This window comes from Ornithorhynchus anatinus, chromosome X5 (assembly GCF_004115215.2).
Source record: "Ornithorhynchus anatinus isolate Pmale09 chromosome X5, mOrnAna1.pri.v4, whole genome shotgun sequence".
Taxonomy (NCBI): Eukaryota; Metazoa; Chordata; class Mammalia; order Monotremata; family Ornithorhynchidae; genus Ornithorhynchus; species Ornithorhynchus anatinus.
The window spans coordinates 3367950-3392877 of record NC_041753.1 but is presented as its reverse complement, the minus strand read 5'-3'; the positions used below and the strand labels follow the sequence as shown (position 1 = coordinate 3392877).

Below are 24928 nucleotides of genomic sequence, written 5' to 3'. Positions count from 1 at the left end.
AAACCCAAAACCGTGGGAAAGGGGTCAGTGGCAAATTAGGTGGAATAAAGTGAAGAGAAACTTCTTCACCATTGCTCCATAGCTGGACCAGATGTGCTCCTACCATGTTATGCACATCCTGTTACCACACAGCAGCGGTCATCTCCACCCAAAGACGTGGGGCCACAGCAGGGCCAACTCCCACGGGAAATATAATAAATGGGGTATTTGTTAAGTGCTCTGTCAGTAACAAGCTCTGTACCAAGCACTGAGGGAGATACAAGTTGATCAGGTCCCACATTGGATGAGTCAGATCTAAATTCATCAAGTCCCACATGGGGCTCAGAGTTCATTCAATCGTGTTTACTGAGCACTTACTGTGGGAAGAGCACTGTACTAGGTGATTGGAAAGCACAATACAGCAATAAAGAAAGAAAGAAAGTCATTCCCTGCCCACAACGGGCAGACGGGGGGGGGGGGGGGGGAGACAGACATCAATACAAGTAAACAGGCATCAATATAAATAGAATTAAAGATGTATACATAAGTGCTGTGGGGCAGAGTCTAAGGAGGAGGGAGAATGGGTATCTAATCCCCCGATTAGACTGTAAGCCCGTCAAACGGCAGGGACTGTCTCTATCTGTTGCCGACTGGTTCATCCCAAGTGCTTAGTACAGTGCTCTGCACATAGTAAGCGCTCAATAAATACTATTGAATGAATGGATCTCCACTTTGCAGATGAGGAAAGTGAGGCTCAGGGAAGTGAGGGGCCTACCCAAGGTCACAGAGCAATCCAGGGGCAGAACTGAGATGAGGACTCTGGTCTTCTTGTAAGGAGGGAACACGTTTACCAAAAGTAGTATGGCCTAGTGGATAGAGCTTGGGTCTGGGAGTCAGAAGGACCTCGGTTCTAATCCCAGCTCCACCACTTGTCTGCTGTGGGAACTTGGGGAAGTCACCTCACTTCTCTGGGTCTCAGTTACTGCCTCTGTAAAGTGGGGTTTAAGACTGTGAGCCCCATGTGGGACAGGAACAGTGTCCTACCTAATTAGACTGTAACTACCACAGCGCTTAGTACAGTGCCTGGCACATAGTAAACACTAAACAAATACCGTAATTTTTTTTTTCTCTCCCAAGCACTAGGTACGGTGCTTTACACACAATAAGTGCTCTGTAAATCCCATTGATCGACTGGCGGAATGATTCTGCTTGTAGTCACGTGCTCTTCCCAGCAGACCTCATACCTAAGTGACCCCCTGAACCCGCACCTGATTCCATTCCCCCGGATGCCCCCAGCCCTTCTGAGGGTCCCAGAGATCTGGGCTGGGCAAAGGTGTCCCCGTGATCAAGGATCAATGTGAACCCAATCAATCCCTCTATATTTATTAACTAAGATTGTGGGCAGGGAACGTCTACCAACTCTCCCAAGGGTTTAGTACAGTGCCCTGCACTCAGTAAGCACTCAATAAATACCACTGATGATGATGATGAAGTGGTTCCTGTGTGCAGAGCACTGTACTAAGCGTTCTGCAGAAGATTGCTCCTGGTGGGAGAGAGATTCAGAGATGAAGCCTCTTCCAGGGTTAGATGGATGGAGTCCTGAAGGGAGAGTTTCCCATGAGTGTCAGCTCAGAAGGATGGGGGTTGGGTGTTAGGGGAGGAGGGGGTCTGGGACGGGATGGGCAGCGGGGTAGGAGGAGGGGTCTGAAAGAGGATCTGTTGGTGAATTTCCCCTTCTGGGCCCATAGGTGCCGCAGCCCTGCAGGAGCTGAACAGCATCATTGGGGGGTCGGTCACTTTCCCCCTGAACATCCCGGATGGGTGGCCGGTCAAGAGCATCATCTGGACTTCCAATGGGGCCATCGCCACGGTGATCCCAGGAGCACTGAGAGACCCTCCTAACATCATCGCCAGCACTCAGCAATACAGTGAGAGACTGAGCGTCTCCAGAGACTACTCCTTGACCATCAGTCACCTGAGGCTGGAGGACGCGGGGCCCTACAGAGCCGATGTCAACACTGCTAACACCACCGGCACCACCACCACCACCAGCCAGTTCTCCCTGCGCTTCTACGGTCAGTCCCCTGAAGATTCAACCATTTCTGAATTCCCTTTAGACGGGAGATGCTCACCAGCATTCCCTGCTCCAGGAGCTCCCAGGAGAATTCCCAACAGGAATCCTGGGTCTCCTCTGGGGAGAATGCCATTGTCTGGGGAGATGAGGTCCCAGGAGAAGTCTGGGGACTCCAGACCTCTGGGGACCCAGGCTTTCTCATGTCTATGAGCTGAGCCATAAAAAATGACCCTTTTTAAGATATTTGTTAAGCACTTACTATATCTCAGGCACTGTACTAAGCGCTGAGGTAGATACAAGCTAATCAGGTTACACACAGTCCCTGTTCCACATGGGGCTCACAGTCTTAATTGGCTCAGTGGAAAGAGCACGGGCTTAGGAGTCAGAGGTCATGGGTTCTAATCCCCGCTCTGCCACCTGTCAGCTGTGTGACTTTGAGCAAGTCACTTAACTTCTCGGTGCCTCAGTTACCTCATCTGTAAAATGGGGATTGACTATGAGCTTCACATGGGATAACCTGATTACCCTGTATCTACCCCAGTCCTTAGAACAGTGCTCGGCACATAGTAAGCATTTAACAAATACCAACATTATTATTATTATTATTACCAAATCCCACTTTACAGATGAAGAAACTGAGGAACAGAGAAGTGAAGTGACTTGTCCGTGGTCACACAGCAGACAAGTGGCGGAGCTGGGATTAGAATTCAGGTCCTTCTGACTTTCAGGCCCAGGCTCTAGCCACTACACTGTTTCTCTAAGCAGTAGCTTTAAGTTCTGTGGTTGTGGTAAACAGAACCATAAACAGAAACTGTAATAAGCTTTCACCAGATAAACAGGTAGTCACAGAGCACCGTCAGAAAAGGATGACATAAAATTCACTCACAAACACACCACTTTCCCTTGTTCCAGACTTCTCCCTGAGCTCACCTTCCAAGCCCTTAAAGTTGATAGTCACCCTGTCCTCAGCCCCACCGTAGTTACGAACATATCAGCAATTTATTTATTTATATTAATGTCTGTCTACCCCTCTAATCTCTAAGATCCTGGTGGGCAGGGAACATTTATTTTTCATGTTGTTTGTTAAGTGGTGACTGTGTGTCAAACACTGTTCTAAGCACTGGGGAAGGTACAAGTTAATTAGTCCCTGACCTGCATGGGACTCACAGTCTAAGTAGGAGGGAGAGCAGGTATCCCCATTTTACAGTTGAGGAAACTGAGGTACAGAGAAGTTAAATGACTTGCCCAAAGTCACACAGCAGACGAGTGGCAGATCTGGGATTAAAACCCATTCCTTCAGACTCCCAGGCCCTAGGTGCCTCTACTAGCTGTCCCTCTAGACTGTGAGCTTGTGGGATGGGCAGGGATTGTCACTATTTATTGTTGCATTGTACTTTCCCAAGGACTTAGTACAGTGTTCTGCACACAGTAAGTGCTTAATAAATATGATTGAATGAATGAATGAATGAATACTAGGCCATGTTACTTTGTTTCTTCCACATCTATGAACTCTGTTGTGTTGTATTCTCTCCCTACTCTAGTTCTTACTTCACTTTGCTGCCCGGATTATTTTTGTACAAAAATGTTCAGTCTATGTTTCCCCAGTCTTCAAGAACCTACACTGGTTGCCCACTCACCTCCACATCAAACAGAAGCTCACCATAGGACTCAATCACTTTGCCCCCTCCTCCCTCACTTTGCCGCTCTCCTATTACAAACCAGTCCGCACACTTCACTCTTCTATTGCCAACCTAACTCGATGAATCTCCAACTCATCTGACTCGCCACTGACCTCCCACCCACATCCTGTCTCTGGCCTAGAACACCTTCTCTCCTCATATCTAACAGGGAATGACTCTCCCCTACTTCAAAGCGCTAATGAAGGCACATCATTTCCAAGAAATTTCTTTTCCAGCTCCCTTCTGCGTCACCCTTGCACCTGGATTTGCTCTTTTTTATTCATCCCTTCCTCAGCCCCACAGCACTTCTGTCCATCTCCGTCATTTATTTAATGTCTGTCTCCCACTCTAGACTGTAAACTCCTTGTGGGAAGGGAACACCTCTAGCAACTCTGTTATACTGTATTCTCTCAAGAGCTTTCTATGGTTCTCTACATACAGTAAGCCTTTAGTAAATACCATTGATTGATTCACCTCCCTTTTGGGCCTTTACCCCCCCAGATCAGCTGATGGAGCCCTTAGTAATGGTGAACTCCTCGGTGTCTGTCAATGGCACCTGTATCATCACACTGACCTGCTCCGTGGCCAGAGGAGGGGATAACGTGACATTCAGCTGGACGCCCTCGGTACGGGAGAAAACTGTGTCCCCCAACGGCTCCGTCATCAACATCTTCCACAGCTCCAAGGACCCTCCCCCAAACTACACATGCACAGTCACAAACCCCGTCAGCCACAGTTCCCACACGGTCTTTGCTAACCAGATCTTCTGTGCAGGTACCAGTCCCCTTCCCTGACCTCCCTCCCTTCCTCCCGTCCTATGTGCCTGAGGTGACCACCTGGGGTCTGGGATTCGGAGATTTGTCCTCCATCAGTGGCAGTGTGGGGGCAACCCCCATGAGCCCCCGGGGGGACAGGGACCCTGTCTTTATTCCCACCTGTGTATTCTCTCCCAGCACTTAGTACAGTGTGCTGCACACAGTAAGTGCTTAGATCAGCAGAGTGGCCTAGTGGAAAGATCCCTGGCTTGGGAGTAAGAAGACCTGAGTTCTAATCCTAACTTTGCCACTGCTGTGTAATAATAATAATAATAATGTTGGTATTTGTTAAGCGCTTACTATGTGCCGAGCACTGTTCTAAGAGCTGGGGTAGATACAGGGGAATCAGGATGTCCCACGTGGGGCTCACAGTCTTAATCCCCATTTTACAGATGAGGTAACTGAGGCACAGAGAAGTTAAGTGACTTGCCCACAGTCACACAGCTGACAAGTGGCAGATCTGGGATTCGAACTCATGACCTCTGACTCCAAAGCCCGTGTTCTTTCCACTGAGCCACGCTGCTTCTCTCAAAGTCTGTGTGACTTTGAGCAAGTCACTTCATGTCACTGAGCCTCAGTTTCCTCATCTGCAAAATGGGGATTCAATGTCACTTGGACTGTGAGCCCAGTGTGGGACCTGATTATCTCACATGGAGCTCACATGCTTAGCATTTAGCCCTTAACGAATACCACAATTAGCATTGTTATTATCACTGTCCTCAGGGAGTTGATTTTTGGAGGGCTTCTCCTTGGGGAAACCGGAAGACGGCCTGGCCCATCAGAAGGTGTAGACGGGACAGTGGGGAAGCAGTGAGGACTCCAAGGAGTCAATGGAAAAGGGCGGGGGTGACTTTGAAGGGAAAATAAGGATCATATCTACTAATTCTGTTGTATTGTGTTCTCCGGAGCACTTAACGTCTGCACGTAGTAAGTGCTTAATAAATACAATTGATTGATTGATAAGAGAGGAGGAAGAGGAAGGGCACCAGATAGTGAACCTGATCTTGTGACCTTGACCCTGGCCCCGTCGAACAGTCCCCCGGCCTCCTCCCCAGTCTGCCCCACCAACAACTTCCATATGTCCTCTCTAGACACAGTGAAGGAATTAAACACAGGCCAGACCACTGTGACCGTGGTTGTGACAGTCCTGGTGGTAGTTGGTGTCGCCGTCTTCATTGGGATTGGGTTCACGGTCAACTGGAGGCAGATAAGGACAAGACAAGGTGGGTGACCCCTCCCTGCCCGCCCCCTCCTCCCCCCCGGTGTGTCTGCCAGCCCGTCCGTCCGCCCACGGCTCAAAATGGGGCAGCAGAGGATGGTTGCCAGAGGGGTTGGGTTTCCCAGCACCCATAAAGTCCCATTCCAGGGCCCTGATGTGGGGAATTGTACTTTCCAAGCACTTAGTACAGTGCTCTGCACACAGTAAGTGCTCAATTAATACGATTGAATGAATGAATGAACTCTGTGCCTCAGTTCCCTCATCTGTAAAATGGAGATTAAGACTGCAAGCCCTACATACTAATAATAATAATTATTATGGTATTTGTTAAGCGCTTACTGTGTGCAAAGCACTGTTCTAAGCGTTGGGGTTGATACAAGGTTGTCCCACGTGGGGCTCACAGTCTTAATCCCCATTTTACAGATGAGGGAACTGAGGCACAGAGAAGTTAAGTGACTTGCCCGAAGTCACACAGCTGATAAGTGACAGAGCCGAGATCAGAACGCATGACCTCTGACTCCCATGCCGGTGCTCTTTCCACTAAACCACGCTGCTTCTCATAGAACAGGGACTGTGTCCAACCCAATTATAGCTTATAGCTTATATAGCTTATAGCAAATATTCAAACAAGAGCTTTGAAGGCCGAAGTGGAGAAGGGTTCCATGTGAACAGCAGTTGAACATGGGTCAGTCGGTCCTGAGAGACAGGCGAGTGCCGTTCCGAAGGGACGGGCGATGGCTTCCGTTGCCCTCAGCAGCATCTTCCTGCAGAAACGCTCTGAGCATGTCACTCCGCTTAAAAACCTCCAGTGGTTGCCTATCAACCTCCGCACGAAACAAAAACTTCTCATTCTAGGCTTCAAGGTCTCCATCACCTTGCCCCCTCCTACCTCTCCTCCCTTCTCTCTTTCTACTGCCCACCCCGTAGGCTCCTCTCCTCTGCCGCCCACCTCCTCACCATCCCCCATTCTCTCCTATCCCGCCATCGACCCCTGGCCCACGTCCTCTTGCTGTCCTGGAATGCCCTCCTTCCTCACCTCCGCCAAACTAACTCTCTTCCCCTCTTCAAAGCCCTACTGAGAGCTCATCTCCTCCAAGATGCCTTCCCAGACTGAGCTTCCCCTTTTCCTTCTGCTCCCTCTGCTGCCTCTCTGCCGTCCCCCCCTTCACCTCCCCTCAGCTAAGCCCCCTTTCCCCCCTTTCCCTCTGCTTCTCCCCCTCTCCCTTCCCCTCCCCTCAGCACAGTGTTCATTTGCTCATTTGTATATATTTTATTACCCTATTTATTTTGTTAATGAGATGTACATCCCCTTGAATCTATTTACTGCTATTGTTTTTGTCTGTCTCCCCCGATTAGGCTGTAAGCCCGTCAATGGGCAGGGGTTGTCTCTATCTGTTGCCGAATTGTACATCCCAAGCGCTTAGTATAGTGCTTAGTAAGCGCTCAATAAATACTATTGAATGAGTTGTGTGACTGTGGGCAAGTCACCTAACTTCTCTGTGCCTCAGTTCCCTCATCTGTAAAATGGGGATTAACTGTGAGCCTCACGTGGGACAACCTGATTACCCTGTATCTCCCCCAGGGCTTAGAACAGTGTCCTGAACATAGTAAGCGCTTAATAAATGCCAACATTATTAATGAATGAATGAATATCTACCCTAGAGCTTAGAACAGAGCCAGGCACAGGTAAGCGCTTAACAAATACCACAACAACAAAAAAAATTCCAAGACCCTGTTCCACTCTCGCCCTCTCCACCCCTAGGGCCGTTGTGGGACCTTCTCCATCTCCCCCAGCCTGGAATTTGCCCGTTTATTTGTTCATCCCCTCATGGGTCACAGGTACCCGTTGAAGGGCCACTGGGCAGAGCTTTCAGGAGGGGGCTTTAGGGGATTGGTGGTGCCCTGGGTAACATTACCGGAGGGCGGGATCTCCTCAGGTCCTCTGGGATAATTCAAAGAGGGTGGCTGATGCCCATTTATGCCAACCATTCCCAGCCATCGGACTGCCTCCCTTCCCACTGCCCCCTCCACTGAGCAGTAGCCTTGGGCAACGGAGCTGCCTCATTATGGGCAGAGAACCTATCTGTCTGTTGTGTTGTACCTAGAAGCCCTCCTGAACCCTCTCCCTTCTCACCCTGGGACAAAGCCAACCCTCCACCACCATCTTTTTTTTAATGGTATGTTTTTAAGTGCTTAGTATGAGCCAGGTACTGTACTAAGCGCTGGGGTGATGCAAGCCACTCGCATTGGGCACAGTCCCTGTCCCACATGGGGTTCACAAATCTCAACCCCCCTTCTACAGATGAGGGAGCTGAGGCCCAGGGAAGGGAAGGACTTGTCCAAGGTTCCACAGAGGGTGAATTGGGATTAGAACCCAGGTCCTTCTGACTCCCGAGCTGGTGCTCTATCCATTAGGCAACACTATTTCCCTCCGGAGTGGGGCCACCCCTCAACCTCCCAGGTCTGCATCCCTGATGCCAGAGGGGCCGGGGGCCGTTTACCCCCCACCCGACTCTGCGGTTAGCGGCCCACAGGTACAGAAGCCCCTCTCTGGGTAGGGACCCGAGGGTCAGCGGGCGCTAGGGGCGGACAGGACCGATGAGGATCCAGGAGGGATTTCACCCATCCCAGACCAGGCCAGGGACCCTCCACCCTTCACCTGCCACTGTGAACCTCCTCCCCGCAGAACTGCAACCTTCCAGCTCTGGAAGGGGAGGCGGAGAGAGGAGAGGTGGGGGATGATGGTGCCAGCCTCTTGTGTTCCAGGGGCTGAGGCCGAGACCGTGGAGGGAAACACACTGTATGCCCAGGTCCAGCACAGCCACGCACAACGGGTGAGTCCCCTCCGAGAGCCACCGGGCCGGGGCGGAGCCGCCGCCTCCGCACCATGGCACCCGGGGGGGGGAGCCTACAGGGACCGAGGCCTGGTCACCCCCTGCCCCCCATCCTCCTGGATCTAGATGGACCCTCGCCCTTGCTTCGCCTCTGCCCCCCTCCGCCCCCATTAGGCCAACTTCCAACCCACCCGGGGCAGATGGATTCTCCCCTTAATCCACGGCCCCTTCTGAACTACCCGGACACCTCCGCCGGTCCTTCCCCACCCTGCTGTGACCTCCCCGAGGTGGTGGTGACCCTCCAGGGAGACCCACTCACTGTTGGAGGCGGCGGAGAGAGACGGAGGCTGACACCCCTCTGTTGATGGGGGCATGAACCGCAGCTCTTAGGGGGTCCTCCTCGCCCCAAGGGACACCTTGGCACACACGGAGGCACCCCCTCCTCCACTGTTGGGCCGCATCGGGTGGTCCATGGTCCTGGGCGGGACCCCAGTGGACAACCAGAATGCGAGCCAGGTGCCGGGGCGGGGCACGTATCTTGTTCCCACCATATCAAGAAGCATTTAAGCAGGGCTATAAACTCCTCTCCCCAAATCTGCTCTCGTCCCGCCACGAGGAATGGGCCTCTCTGCTGCCTCTATCCTGCCGCCGTCCCCCCAGTCTCCAATCTAGTGTCCCCTCTTTCTCATTCCCAATCCCTTCTCTGGTGAGAACTACTCTGGTCCACTCCACTCAAGCGACAGCGTTCTCCCACAGGAACCGCCGCATAAAGAGACCACGATTTACTCGACCGTCCAGCCAGCCAAGAAGGTGGAGAGTCCCTCCCTAACCCCCTTGACCTACGAAAAGATCATGTGAACAGAATCTTGTGAACAGCATGTAAACAGCATGCGAACAGCAGCGTGGCCTGCTCTCATCCCAGTGAACAAGGCCACATTCGCCCATGGAGAAATCGTCCGGGCAGCCAGAAAAGCAACTGGACCTCAAGCGGGAGCGGCTCTCACGATTCCTGATGCCCGCGGCTGACTCGGGAACCCCTCGGTGGCAAACACCAGGAAAGCCAAAGGGAAAATCTCCACTTCCTCGGACTGAGACCCCCAGGCCTCGGACGATCCGCTCCTCGTGACTCAGAATCCCCCGTTTCTGATCATGTCCCTCTGGAAGGGGCCCAGATGCTTCAGAAGAACCTTCCCCGCCGGCCTTGACTTGGGGGTTCTGCCCTGGCCACGCTCCAGGCTTGTCCAAAAACAGCCCAAGTCCTTCCCGTCCTCCACACATGGAGATATAGAGATGTGAAACGCTTGCCTCAATTTGCTGAAACAACATGCTGCACGAACGGCTGGATGGAAGCAATACCACTTTAACTCCTCATCTTCTGCCCTCCGACCCCAATTCCTGAGGCTCATGGATAAAAAAGTAACGGATTCATTCTTTATTTATGCAAACTTTTCGGCATCAGCTTTAGAGCTCTCAGTCACCTTGGCCCCAGTTTCCTTACCTCACTGATTTCCTACCTCATCCAGAGTGGACATTTAATGCAGAGAGACGAGGATGTCTCTCATTCAAGCTAGGAGGCTTGAGCAAAGCCTGAATCACTGTGGGAATGGAACGTGCCTGGCGATTCTGTTATATCGCACTCTCCCAATCGCTTAGTACAGTGCTCTGCCCAGAGTAAGCCTTCAATAAATACGACTGATTGGTTGATTGGTTGATTGATTGATTGAAGGGGCAGGCATGGGCTCAGAGGTGGGGAAAATCAGGGTCAGGTGGGGAGGAGGACGGTGAGAGAGTGAGCCTGGCCAAAACAGAGACGGGAGGGTGGGGATGGGGGTCCCCACTGAAACGTGTGAACAGCCCTGGCTCCCAGCTCCTCCCAACCACCTGCCGTTCTCTGCCCCTCCCGGGCACCGGTTCAAATCCTCCCAGGTAGGGTGAGGGAGAGAGGGGCGGTGGCAGTTGGTGGCAGGGGAGGTGGTAACCAGCTTCACCCATTTCCCCTCTACCAATCCAGGGCTGTGGGTATTTATACCCAATAGGGCATGCTCTAGGGGGAGCACAGATTTCCCCACCCACACCACCGCAATCGGCTGATGGTACTGGTGGGTGTGAAAGACTCAGCTTTCTGATCACATGATTCTCTTGATTTCTTTAATCTGGAATTCCCCCCGCCCCATCCATCCACACTCTTGCCCTTCCAGCATTGTGCCTGGCCGGAGTGTCCCCCAGGACCTTGGGTGAACCCCCAAATGACGCCCCATCAGAAGGGAAACATCATGGTCTAGGGGATAGAGCACGGGCCCGGGAGCCAGAGGACCTGGGCTCTAATCCTGGCTCTACCACTTGTCTGCTACGTGACCTTGGGCCTCTCGAGGCCGTGTGGAAGGAGCCTTTGGAGAGAGAGTGATTGCTGGGGGCTATCAGAGAGGGAAGAAGAAAAGAGGGCAGAAAGGTTTTGAGAAGGTGAGATGGTTGGGGTCAGAGCCATTCATTCATTCACCCATTCAATCATATTTATTGAACGCTTACTGTGTGCAGAAGACCATACTAATTGCTTGGGAGAGTACAATACAATAATAAACAGCCAGAGGTGGAAGAAGTAGAATTTGAAAGCAGGTGGGAGATCTCTTGAGAGATGGCCGAGAAGAGGAGAGAAGCAGTGTGGCCCAGTGAACAGAGCACGGGCCCGGGAGTCAGAAGGACCAGAATTCTAATCCTGGCTCCGCCACTTGTCTGCCGGGTGACCCTGGTTAAGTCACTTTACTTCTCTGGGCCTCAGTTACCTCATCTCTAAAATGGGGATTAAGACTGTGAGCCCCATGTGGGACAGGGACTCTGTCCAACCTGCCGATCTTGTATCTACCCAGAGCTTAGTACAGTACCCTATAGTAAGCGCCTAAAAGATACCGTAAAAAAGGCACCATGGCCTAGTGGAGAGCGCGGAGGATTGGGAGTCCAGAGATGGAACCTAATCTTAGTTCCACCACTTTCCTGCTGTGTAACCTTCAAGGCCAGCGTGAGACTCAGGGGATCACTGGGCTCCACCCCTGAAGCAGCTTGCCCTCCTTGGCAGGAGTAAGTTTGTTGTGGGCAGGGAAGGTGGCTGCCAACTCTGTTGTATCGTATTCTCCCAGACGTTTAGTACAGTGCTCTACACACTGTAAGCGCTCAAATACCAGTGACGATGATGATGATGTTGGAGTGTATAAGAGAAGCAGCGTGGCTTAGTGGAAAGAGCACGGGCTTGGGAGTCAGAGGTCATGGGTTCTAATCCTGGCTCCATCACTTGTCAGCTGTGAGACTTGGGACAAGTCACTTAACTTCTCTGTGCCTCAGTTACCTCATCTGTAAAATGGAGATTAAGACTGTGAGTCCCACGTGGGACAACCTGATGACCTTGTATCCCCCCAGTGCTTAGAACAGTGCTTGGCACACGGTAAGTGCTTAACAAATGCCATCATTATTAGCAGTAGTAGAATTATAACCCAGGGTGGAGAACGGGAAGGAGTTGAGGAGGCAGGTTGCAGGGGAAAATCCGGGCCTGGGAGTCAGAGGACCTGGATTCTAAATTCACCTCTGCTGATTCCTTGCTGAGTGACCCTGGGCAAATTACTACACTTCTCTGGGCCTCGGTTCCCTCATCTGCAAAATGGGGAATCCATTCACCCATTTTCAACCTCCTACTTGGACTGTGAGTCCTATGTGGGACCTGATGATCTTATATTTACCCCCATACTTAGTACAGTGCTTGGCACATAATAAGGGCTAACAAATACCCCAGTGAATAGTTCGTTGAGTAGCAAACCGCTGAACCAAGCTAAACAAACCCCTGGGCCCCCGTACCGTGGTGGTGACTTCCTTCCTTACAGGTGCTGCAGCCCACATCTCTCCGTGCCAGAAAACGGTGTGTGGGCCCCCTCCCCCACCCTAAGGGGTGGAGGGAGGGGCACCATTTCCGTCATTTCCAGAGACCCCCAGGCTCTGGCAGCTGCAATAGGGGATGGAGAGACCCAGATAATCTGAGATAAATCAGAGATGGCGGCAGAGGAATGATGACGGCGGAAGAATGAGATGAAAAGGAAACCGAGAGATGGAATAGAGAAAGAGGCATGCAGGGGTGTGTCTGCTTGAGAGCAAAGAAGGCTCGGCGTTTCCCACCCTCCTGGGTGCCCCTCACCCCAGACGGAGGCCGCTGGCACCACAGAGCCTTGCCTGGCTTGTACCCCGAAACAGGAAGTGCCCATACCCTCCTCTCTTACTTCTTCCAACATTCCAAGAGGGCCAGGCTGCTCAGACTGAGAAACACTACCCTAAGCCCCCTCCCCGGACCTCGGCCCAACCCCCGGGGACACAATACGCCATTCACTCTGACCCTCGGCCCACCTACTGTTACCTTGTACTCTCCCAAGTACTTAGTGCAGTGCTCTTCACGCAGCAAGCGCTCAATATCATTGATTGATTGATTTCCTGGGAGAAAGAGCACAGGCCTCGGTATCAAGCACTTAGTTACAATGCTCTGCACACAGTAGGTGCTCAAAAAATGATTGATTGACCTAGGTTCTGTGCCCAGTTACCTCAATCAATCATATTTACTGAGCACTAACTGTGTTTGGAGCACTTTACTAAGCGCTTGGGGGAGTACAATATAAAGAGTCGGTAGACAGCTCAACTATAAAATGGGGATTAGTACTGTGAGCCCCATGTGGGACATATTAATATAGTATAATAATGATAATGATGGCATTTGTTAAGTGCTTACTATGTGCCAAGAACTATTCTAAGCACTGGGGTAATAATAATAATTATAATGTTGGTATTTGTTAAGCACTTACTATGTGCAGAGCACTGTTCTAAGCTCTGGGATAGATACAGGGTAATCAGGTTGACCCTTGTGAGGTTCACAGTTAATCCCCATTTTACAGATGAGGTAACTGAGACACAGAGAAGTTAGGTGACTTACATACTAGATCATCAGGTTGTCCCACAAAGGGCTCACAGTCTTAATCCCCATTTTACAGATGAGATAACTGAGGCACAGAGAAGCTAAGTGACTTGCCCAAAGTCACACAGCTGACGAATGGTGGAGCCAGATTGAGAATCCACAGCTTTCGACTCCTAAACCCGGGATCTTTCCACTAAGCCATGATCAGCCTCTTTCTACCCCCGGTGCTTAGTACAGTACCTGGCACATAATAAACACTTAAAAACCGTTTTGTTATTTTTAAAAAGCCCAATATTAAGCGGTGGGAAAATCAGGTAGAGACACGGGTCGCAGCGCCCCCTTCTGGCCTCCCTCAGAAAAAGCAGCCCTCCTGCCTTAACCCTCCTCCCCCTTCAAACAGCTCCCGCAAAAAAGTCCACGGCTTTATTTGCAGATATATAAAAAAAATTGCATAGTTTTAGTTCCTGAATTCACGAAAAGCCCCTAACTGCTCCGACCCACCGTAAAAAGTAGAAGCGAACCGGGGAATATATTAAAGAAATTTAAAACTCACACAGAATCCCCAGCAGTTTGGCATTCATTCACTCAATCGTATTTATTGAGCGCTCACTGTGTGCAGGGCACTATACTAAGCGCTTGGGAAGTACAGTTCAGCAACAGAGAGAGACAGTCCCTGCCAGCAACGGGCTCACAGTCTAGAAGGGGGAAGACAGACAGCAAAACAAAACAAGTAGGCAAAAAAAAACCAAGTAGACAACACACACACACACACATTCTTCCTCTTCCCCCAAGGGAGGGTGAGAAGCCACAGTTCCCCAGTGGGTGGGTGGGTGGCACTCCGGGGTCCGTGCCGTGTCCTCCCCCTTACTTTCCCACCACTGTAGACGGCACCACCGTCCTTTCTGACAAGCCTTGGCATTATCTTTGACTCCTCTCTCTCATTCAACCCACATACTCAATCACTAAATCCTGTTGGTCCCACCTTCACAACGTCGCTAAAATCCTCCCTTTCCTCTCCATCCAAACTGCTCCCACGTTAATACAATCAGCCATCCTATTCCACCTGGATTACTGCATCAGCCTCCTTGCTCACCTCCTACATTCCCGTCTCTCCCCACTCTGATCCATACTTCACTCTGCTGCCCGGATCATTTTTTTCTACAAAAACATTCAGTACACGTCACCCCACTCCTCAGAACACTCCAGTGGTTGCCCATCCACCTCGGCATCAAACAGAAACTCCTCCCCATCGACTTGAAAGCCGTCCATCACCTCGCCCCCTCCCACCTCAACTCCCTTCTCTCCTTCTGCAACCCAGCCGACACAATTCGCTCCTTCAATGCCAACCTTCTCACTGGGCCTCCATCTCGTCTACCTCGCCACCGACCCCCGGCCCTCGTCCTGCCTGTGGCCTGGAGCGCCCTCCCTCCACGAATCCCCCAGACAATAGCTCTCCCACCTTTCAAAGCCTTATTGAAGGTCCATCTCCTCCAGGAGGCCTTCCCTGACTAAGCCCTCCCTTCATCTTCTCCCATTCCCTTCTGCGACGCCCTGACTTGCTCCCTTTATTCATCTCCCCCTCCCAGGCCCAAAGCACTTCTGCACATACCTGTCATTTTTTTTTATATTAACGTCTGTCGTCATCCCCCCACTCCACCCCTGACTGTAAACTCGTTGTGGGCAGGGAGTGTGTCTGTTTCTTACTGCAGTACACTCTCCCAAGCGCTTAGCCCAGTGTTCTGCACACGGTAAGCACTCAATCAGTACTATTGAATGAATGGATGGATGGCAGGAAGGCTGGATGGATGGCAGGGCTGCTGGCGGATGGTCGCAAGTACTTCTGCAGGGCCCGCCATGGAGGAGAAGATGCCCCGGGCTGGTTCCCGCGGGGATGGGGCGGGGGTCTTCGGCCCCCACCCCCTGCTACTGTTGAAACCCCTTGGTGTGCGTAAAGGCCTCCTCCACCACCAGCCTGGGCCGCCCCCAGTCGGCGCCGTCAGATCCTCCCCCTTGCCCCCGGAGTCTCACCTCCAACCCTCCCGCTGCAGCGCCCCCAACCTCAATCCCCTTGGAATCTCGCCTGCATCCCTCCCGCTGCGGCGGCCCTAACGTCATTCCCCCCTACCGTCTTACCAGCATCCCTCCCGCTGCAGTAACCCCAGGTCTCACATGCATTCCTCCAGCTGCGGCAGCCGCAACATCGGCCCCTCCCGGAGTCTCCCCTGCATCCCTCCCACTGCAGTAGCCCCAGCAGGCCCGGCGAAATCCGCGAAGTCTCACGGCCCGGCAGCAGGGCCGAGTAGACACAGGGAAGGTGAACTGGCCTCTCCTGGTCCCTACCACGGCCCCGCCCATACCCCCCCCTTCCAGGCCCCTCTCACATCCCCTTCCAGGCCCCTTCCCTTCCCACTCCCTCCCCACCCAGCACCAAGCCTATTCCCCCACCCACCTCCCCCCCAGCCAATGCCCCTACCCGCCCCCCTCCCCACCTCCGCCAACCACGCCCTTCCTTTCTGGTAAAACCAACTGAAACGCCACCTCCTCCAGGAGGCCCTCCCTGATTGCCTCTCCACCCTATCCGACAATCAGCCCTCTCAACGTCTGCGGCTCATATGCATTCATTCAATAGTATTTACTGAGCGCTTACTATGTGCAGAGCACTGTACTAAGCTCTTGGAATGTACACTTCGGCAACACATAGAGACAATCCCTGCCCAGTGACAGGCTCACACAGCTCAAATCTGGCCACCTCTTCCTTTCCTAGATTTCTTTATCTCTTGAACTGCTTTCACTTGTTCCTCAGAGTAAGGGAGGGGGGACATAATAATAGTGATGATGGCATTTGTTAAGCGCTTACTATGTACAAAGCATGGTTCTAAGTGCTGGGGAGGATATAAGGTGATCAGGTTGTCCCACGTGGGGCTCACAGCCTTAATCTCCATTTTACAGATGGGGTAACTGAGGCACAGAGAAGTGAAGTGACTTGTCCAGAGTCACACAGCTGCCAAGTGATTGAGCGGGGATTTGAACCCATGACCTCTGACTCCCAAGCCCGGCCTCTTTCCACTGAGCCACGTTGCTTCTCTTACATCTTTCCCTTACTGAGCAGTTGGTGGCCTGGGTCCTCTCATCACCACCCCCTTCCCAGTACTAGACTGTAAGCTTCTGGTGTGCAGGGACCACACCTCTTGCTGGGGATTCAAGTTCCCAAGCCCTGGAAGAGGAGGAGGATGAAGTTGAGGAGGAAGGTGCCCCCATTCCTTGCCCCATCTCCACCCTCTCTGCCCCAACACCACCTCTCTCTAGAAGACTCCAGGATTGGGGCAGGAGTCAGGGAACCCGATCTGGACTCCACTCCTGACCACCCTCCCCCATGTAATCCCATGGCCGGCTGCGGTGCGCAGGCCCAGCCTCCCATCACAGCGTCGCTGCAATGGTACCGCTAGTCAAGACCCCGAGCAAACTTCCTCATTTGGCTATGGCGTCCACTGTGACTGATGGCCCTCCTGCCGCCCCCGGCCATCCCAGCTCCTGGACCCGGCCTGACCACAGAGCCTTGGGCTGTGCTACCTTAGAGGAACTCAGTTTGAAGGGAAGAGAAAGAGAGGTTTCAACCAAAGTACAATTTGAAACATTTCACAGCCACCCGAAACTGAAACTAAAGTGCTGTATTTCAAAAAAGCCATATCACCTCTACTTCTCTTTCCCTCATCACACAATGCTGAAAGGCAGGAGGGAGCCATGATCCATCTGCTGCTGTGGCTACAGGCCCTTCTACATCTGCAAACAAGTAAGTGCCGGGCTGTTCTCTACCACCCAACCATCCCCTCACTGTTTTTCATTTTATTTTCTTTTGTTTATGGTATTTGTTGAGTTTTTATTATGTGCCAGGTACTGTGCTAAGTGCTGGGGTAGATACAAATTCATCAGGTTGGCCCTGAGATTTTGCATCCTCCATCCCCCCCAACCCCGAAAAGTGGGTTCCCCATATCAGATGGATATTGAGGGGATCCCCGGACTGAAGTTTCAGGCCCGACCTCTCCCCGGAGGACCATCCCCTGCACCACCGGGCCACCGAGACTCGGGAGTGGGGGAGGTGGGGGACAGCCAGGGCAGAGTTGGGGGGGTGATGCCCCCAACTACTAGGATGGGGAGGGGAACCGGGAGGTTGCAGCAGTAGGACAGAAGAGCTGATATTGACTACCCCCGACCCTCCCAGGGGGGCTTCTGAGCCCTCCCACATTTCCTCTCCCCAGCTGAGGGAAGCGGGACTGGGTAAATGAAATACGGCCCGGCTGGCAGCGGCTGGTGGGAGCTGGGTTATTTATGGACACATTCACCCCTTAGAGGTTCTGGGGTTGGAGCCGGATCTCAGGGCTCCACCCAGCTCCAACGGGTATGGAGCTCGGCCCCTGTTCTGAGCTGCCCGGGACCCCCCGGTTTCTGACTACCCCACCCAGGAACCCAGATCTTCCATCGCCTATCCGGACAGGGGAGCAAGATCAGGATTCCCGAGACCCCCATGTGTCTCCCCTACCAAATTTGTCCGGTCCCTGGGTTCCCAGGAGAAGGAAGCGCCCTGAGGATGGGTCGGGACTTCTGGATTGGAATCCCACCTCAGCACCCAGTCCTCCCAGGGAAAGTGTCCAGGGAGCACATGGAAAAGCAGCGTTGCCTAGTGGAAAGATCATGGGCCTGGGATTTAGGGGACCTGGAATCTAATCCCTGGCTCCATCACTTTTCTAGAGTGTGACTTTAGGCAAGTCACTTAACATCTGAACCTCAGTTTCCTCACCTGTAAAATGGGTATTAGATACCTGTTTTCTCTCCCTCTTAGACTGTGAGTCCCACATGGGGCAAGAACTGTGTCTGATCTTAGGGAACATGTCTACCAAATCTGTTCTATGCACTCTCTCAAGCGGTCAGTTCAGTGCTCTGCTCACAGTAAGTCCCAGTGATTGACTGATCTGGTTATATTGCATCTCCCCCAGCAGTTAAGATATTGCTTGGCACATAATAAGTGCTTAAAACCCCACTGATTAACACTTTCCCATCAGGGTCCATGGAAGATGGTGACTCCTGAAGGTTTTCTTGTCGTCTGTTGTTTTGGGGGGTTTCTTTTAAATGGTATTTGTTAGGTATTTACTATGTGCCAGGCACTGTACTAAGCACTGGGGTAGATCCAAGCTAATCAGGTTGGACACAGTCCCTATCCCACATGGGACTCGCAGTTTTAATCCCCATTTTACAGATGAGGGAACTGAGACCCAGAGAAGTGAAATAACTTCCCCAAGGTCACACAGCAGACAAGCGGCAGAGCCGGGATTAGAACCTAGGTCTTTCTGACTCCCACGCCGAGGCTCTATCTGTGGGGGTGCACTGTTTTGCCGTCCTCTCCGTCCTCCATCGGTCCCTACCCCCCAGCCTCTTCTCGGGCTTTCTCTTCTGCTTTCCGAAAACAGGCTGACCTCGCTTCCCTCCATCTGACTCAGTTGACCATCCCCCTTGCCCCACTCCCTCCAGTCAGCCCCCTGCACACGACCTCCTGCCGTGACCAAGACTATAGTCACCATGGCAACTAAAGTGACTGCAGGGCTAACTTGGTTGGGGGGGGGGGTCCCTTCTCCTGGCTCCCACCCCAGGCACGGGCTCTGACAGGCCTCTTCAATCAATCAATCCATTCACGTTATTAATCGAGCTGTACTGTACCTGTACTGATCGTTTGGGAGAGTACCATACAATTCACCAATGATTTATTGAATGCTTAATATGTGTAGAACACTGTACTTAAGTGCTTGGGAGAGAAACAACAGACACATTCCCTGCCCATAGTGAGTTTACAGTCTAGAGGGGGAAACAGACATTAAAATAAATAAATTTCAGATATGGACGTAAGTGGTGTGGGGCTGGGAGAAGGGATGAATAAAGGGAGCAAGTCAGGGCGACATAGAAGAGAGTGGGAGGAGATGTAAAATGGGGATTAAGACTGTGAGCCCCATGTGGGATAGGGACTATACCCTACCTGACCAACTGGTATCCACCTCAGAGCTTAGTGGAGTGACTGGCATAAACACTTAATACCATAAAAAAATTTTTTTATCTCTGTTGTAGATAGATACACCAAGCACTTAGTTTACTCCCCTCCCAAAGCATTTAGTACAGTGCTTTCCACACAGTAAGTGCTCAATAAATCCCATTGATTGGTGGATTGATTCTGCTTGGAGTAACAATGTGTAGTATTTGTTAAGTGCTTACTATGTGCCAGGCACTGTACTAAGAACAGGGGTAGAAACAAGTTTATCATGTTGGACAGAGTCCCTTTCCTACATGGGGCTCACAGTCTCAATGCCCATGTTACAGATGAGGTCACTGAGGCACAGAGAAGTGAAGTGACTTGCCCGAGGTCACACAGCAGACAAGTGGCAGAGCAGGGATTAGAACCCATGACCTTCTTACTCCCAGGCCCGTGCTCTAGCCACTACTCCACACTGCTTCCCATCAGAACTCACACCTAAGTGACCCTCGGAACCCACACCTGGATGCCTCCAGCCCTTCTGAGGGTGCCAGAGCCATGGGCTGGGGGTCAGGGGTCAAAGCAAACCTAATCAAACTCTCAATACTATTTATTAACTAAGAGTGTAGTGGGAAGGGGACATGTCTACCAACTCTCTTGCACTGTACTCTTCCAAGCGCTTAGTGCTCTGGGCATAGTAAGTGCCCAATAAATACCACTGATGATGATGATGACGCTAATGAAGTGGCTCCTGTGTGCAAAGGACTCTACTAAGCGTTCTTCCGAGGGCTGCTCCTGATGGGGGAGAGATTCAGAAATGGGACTTCTTCCAGGGCTAAATGGGTAGAGTACAGAAGGGAGAGTTTCCCTTGAGTCTCAGCTGTGAACCATTGAGCTGAGGGGTCGGGGAGAGGGAGTGGTGATCTGTGGTGGGATGAGGGGGGCGGGGTGGTGTGGGGAGGGGTCTTAATCTCCCCTTCTGGGCCTCTAGGTGCCGCAGCTCCACAGGAGCTGAATGGGGCCATCGGAGGGTCAGTCACCTTCCCCCTGGACATCCAAGCAGTGTGGCAGGTCAAGAGCGTCTTCTGGACTTCCAAAGGAGCCATCGCCACGGTGATCCCAGAGGGGCCGGGGAACCCTCCTCAAATCATCGCCTACACTCAGCAATACAAGGGACGGCTGATCGTCGCCGCCAACTACGACCTGACCATCGGCAACCTGAGCCTGGAGGACGCCGGAACCTACAGAGCCGACGTCAGCATTGCCCAAACCACCAACACCACCCAGTTCTCTCTGCGCATCTGGGGTCGGTCTCGTGGAGATTCAGCCATTTCCGAATCCACTTTGGACAGGAAACACTCACCCGCATTCACTGCTCCGGGAGCTTCCGGGAGAATTCTCAGCAAGAATCCTGGGTCTGTGCCAGGGAGAATGCAATTGTCCAGGGAGATGAGGTCCTAGGAGAAGTGTGGGAAAGCCCAATCACCCAGGGACCCAAGCTTTCTCATCTAAATGAGCCAAGCTATTAAAAATGACTTTTTTGATGGTATTTAAGCGCTTACTACATACTAGGCACTCTACTACGCTCTAGGCAAGAAACAAGCAAATCAGGTTGGACACAGTCCATGCCCCACGTGGGACTCTCAGTCTTAATCCCCATTTTACAGATGAGGGAACTGAGGCACACAGAAGCGTAGTGACTTGCCCAAGCCCACAAAGCAAACAAGTAGAGGAGCCGGGATTAAAACCCAGTTCCTTCTGACTCCTAGGCCCATGCTCTAACCACGAGGCAACATTGCTTCTTAAGCATTAATGTTAAGTTCAGTGTTTGTAGTGAGCAGAATCGAAAATGGAAACAGGTTTTAAATAAGCTTTCATCAGTCACAGAGTGCCACCAAAATAGGATGACTTTAAACTCACTCTCAAACACACAGCTTTCCCTCGTCCCAGACTCCTCCCTGAGCTAGCCTCCATGTTGTTAAAGGCGGTATTCACCCCGACCTCAGCTCCACAGCACCTATGTACACATCAGCAATGTATTTATTTAGATTAATATCTGTGGGCCCTTCTAGACTGTAAGCTCGTGAGCACGGAATGTGTCGGCCAACTCAGTCGTACCGTATTCTGTCCCCACTCCAGTCCATACTTCCCTCTGCTACGTGGATCATTTTTCTACAGAAGTGTTCAGTCCATGTGTCCCCACTCCTCAAGAACCTCCAGAGTTTGCCCATCCACCTCTGCAAACAGGAACTCCTCATCATTTGGCATTAAACACTCAATCACCTTCTCCCCTCCTACGTGACCTCACGGCTCTCCTACTACAATCCAGTCCACACACTTCGCTCCTCTAATGCCAACTTACTGGCTGTACCTCGATCTCGCCGCCGACCTCTCGCCCATGTCCTACCTCTGACCTGGCACACCTTCCCTCTTCCTAGCCGAAAGACCACTGCTCTCCCCACCTTCAAAGCCTTATTTAAAGCACATCTCTTCCAAAAGGCCTTCCCCAACTAAGTCCTCATTTCCTCTTCTCCAACTCCATTCTACATCACTCTTGCACTTAGATTTGCTCCCTTTTATTCACCCCTTCCTCAGCCCCACAACACTTACGACCATATCCAACACATTTATATTAATACCTTTCTCCCCCTCTAGACTGTAAGCTCCTCAAGGACAGGAAATGTTTCTAGAAACTCTTGTTATACTGCATTCTCCCAAGCACTTAGTGTAGTGATCTGCACACAGTAAGAGCTCAACAAATACCATTTATGATTCGTCGCCCTCTTTTGGGTCTTTCCCTCTCAGATCTGCTGACGGAGCCCTCGGTGATGGTGAATTCCATGATGGTGAATTCCACGGCGTCTGACAACGGCCACTGTAACGTCACCCTGACCTGCTCCGTGGCCAGGGGAGGGGATAACGTGACATTTAGCTGGATGCCCCTGGGGCCTGAGACTTCCGTGTCCCCCTACGACTATGTCCTCAGCATCGCCTGGAGGCCCGGGGACCCTCCCCAAGACTACACTTGCACAGCCACAAACCCCATCAGCAATAGCTCCCACACCATCCCCGCTGACCGGATCCACTGTCCAGGTATTTGTCTCCATCCCCCCCGCCTCTCGCCTTCCCTCCCTCCCGTCCTTGGGGCCTGAGCTGACCACCCGGGGTCCGGGGACCCAGGGGCCAGGCCACACTTGGCCAGTGCTGGGGAGACCCCCATGAGCCCCCAAGAGACAGGGACCTTGTCTTAATTCCCACCTGAGTATTCTCTCCCAGTGCTTAGTAGAGCGCTCTGCACACAGTAAGCGCTTGGAGAAGCAGCGTGGCCTAATGGAAAGCTCCTGGGCCTGGGAGTCAGAGGATCTGGGTTCTAATCCCGGCTCTGCCGCTTACCTGCTGTGCGACCTTGGGCAAGCACTTCACTTCTCGGGGCCTCAGCTCCGTCATCTGCAAAATGGGGATTCAACGCCTGTTCTCAGACTGTGAGCCCCATGTGGGACCTAATTATCTTCCCTCTATCCAGTGCTTAGCACTGAGTAAGCGCTTAACAAATACCACAATTATCATTATTATTGTCCACAGGAATCAATTTTCAGGGGGCTTCTCTCTCGGGGGAACCAGAAGACGGACCGACCCATCAGAAGGTGTAGACGGGGCGGTGGGGAAGCGGGGAGGACCCCCAGGAGTCAGTGGAGAGGGAGGACCACCCAGAAGGGAAGATGAGAAATATGCCTGCTAATTCAGCCGTGTCGTACTCTCCCAAGCACTTAGTACAGTGCTCTGCACATAGTAAGCACTCAATAAATATGATTGATGAGAGGAAGAAAAGAGACACCAGGCAGTGAACCCAATCTCCTGACCCTGGCCCCAGTCTGGTCGAGGACTCCCCCAGCCCCTCCTCATTCCACCTGGGGAAGCCCCACCGACTCCCATATGTCTTCTCTAGGCATGATGAACGCATCGGAATTGAGCCGGACCACGGTGCGTGCGGTTGTCCTAGTCCTGGTGGTAGTATCCATCATCTTGGTCGGGGTCCTGGTCATATGGTGGCAGATGAAGCAAAGACAAAGTAGGTGATCCCCAGCCCTCTCTGTGTCCCCCCAAGTTTAACCCTAACCAGCCATAGAGAGCAATAGAGATGTAAAGACCACCCCCACCATCACCAAATCTCCCCGCCACGAGGAATGGGGCCCTCTGCTGCCCCATCCTGTCACCCCCCACCCAGAGTTTAGCCCCCTGCCTCTCCTTGTCCCCAAGATCTTCTCCCAATTAGAACTACTCTGATCTGCTCAACTCAGGAGACAGTGTTAACCCACAGGAACCACACCGATCTCTGAACCGCCCGTGGAAAGAGACCCCAGTGAACGCCAGTGCCGCAATTTACTCGACCGTCCAGCCAACCCAGAAGGCGGAGACCACCCCCGCATCCCATTGACCTATGAAAATATCATATGAGCAGTAGCGTGGTCTGGGCTAACCCGAGTGACTGAGGCCACACCCGGCCCACGGAGAGACTGTGCAGGCGGCCCGGCTGACGGCAGGAAAGCGACTGTGGCCCAGGGAGGGAGTGGACACCCACGATTCCCGACCCCCACAACTGACCCGCGAGCACAGAAGCAAAATTCTGCAGAATGAGACCTCTCCCCCAGGCCACCTTAGTCTTGGAAAATCCACTCCTTGGGACTCAGAATCTCCCATTTCTGATCCTGCCCCTCTGAAAGGGGCTTGGATGCTCCTAAAGAACCCTCCCCCCGGGACTTGACTTTGGGTGCTTCCCTGGCCACGCTCCAGGCTTGTCCAAGGACAGCCCCAATCCTTCCCATCCCCCACTGATGGAGGTAAGGAGACGTGAGCCACTTGCCTCCATTTGCTGAAACAACATGCCGCACAAATGGCCGGAAGGGAGACCACTTTAACCTCCACATCTTCTGCCCGACCCCCAAGCACTTAGTATAGTGTGCTGCATATAGTAAGCATTCAATAACCACAATTGATTAATTGAAAATAATAACCATAAGTGTGGTATTTGTTAAGCACTTACTATGTGCCAAGCACTGTACTAAGCAATGGGGTAGATACAAGATATTCAGGCCTCAGAGGGGGGCTCACACTCTAAGTAGGAAGGAGAACAGGTATTGATTCCCCATGTTGCAGATGAGGGAACTGAAGAACAGAGAAGTTAAGAGACTCGCCCAAGGTCACACAGCTGGTAAGTGACAGAACCAGGGTTAGAACCAAGATCCTCTGATGCCCAGGCCTGGGCTCTTTCCACTAGGCCACACTGCTTCTCTGTCTCTTCTTGTTAGACTGGGAGACTTGTTAAACTGGAACTATGCCTGAGCTGATGATCATGCGCTCACCCCAGTGCTTAATACA

General features: G+C 52.2%; 2 protein-coding genes across 3 annotated transcripts in view; both read left to right on the top strand.

The window, feature by feature from the left end:
- LOC103166817 overlaps positions 1-10302 on the top strand; it is a 41395-nt gene extending 31093 nt beyond the window's left edge. The window contains exons 10-14 of the mRNA XM_039910863.1: positions 1728-2054; positions 4234-4506; positions 5639-5770; positions 8533-8600; positions 9357-10302. Coding sequence (XP_039766797.1) covers positions 1728-2054; positions 4234-4506; positions 5639-5770; positions 8533-8600; positions 9357-9458 — 902 coding nt within the window. The 3' untranslated portion in view covers positions 9459-10302. The remainder of the gene's footprint in view (positions 1-1727; positions 2055-4233; positions 4507-5638; positions 5771-8532; positions 8601-9356) is intronic.
- A 6849-nt stretch (positions 10303-17151) lies between these two features.
- On the top strand, positions 17152-24557 carry LOC100087254 (SLAM family member 9-like). Of its 2 annotated transcripts, none has more exons than XM_029055755.1 (5): positions 17152-17329; positions 20544-20858; positions 22358-22645; positions 23499-23621; positions 23871-24557. In XM_029055755.1, exons 1-5 carry the CDS (start codon positions 17281-17283, stop codon positions 24005-24007), a joined length of 912 nt encoding a protein of 303 aa, XP_028911588.1. In that variant the 5' UTR covers positions 17152-17280; the 3' UTR covers positions 24008-24557. The 2 variants fall into 2 exon arrangements, with proteins under 2 accessions (XP_028911588.1, XP_028911587.1); XM_029055754.1 differs by having other exon boundaries at positions 23851-24557.
- The last annotated feature ends 371 nt before the right edge of the window (positions 24558-24928 follow it).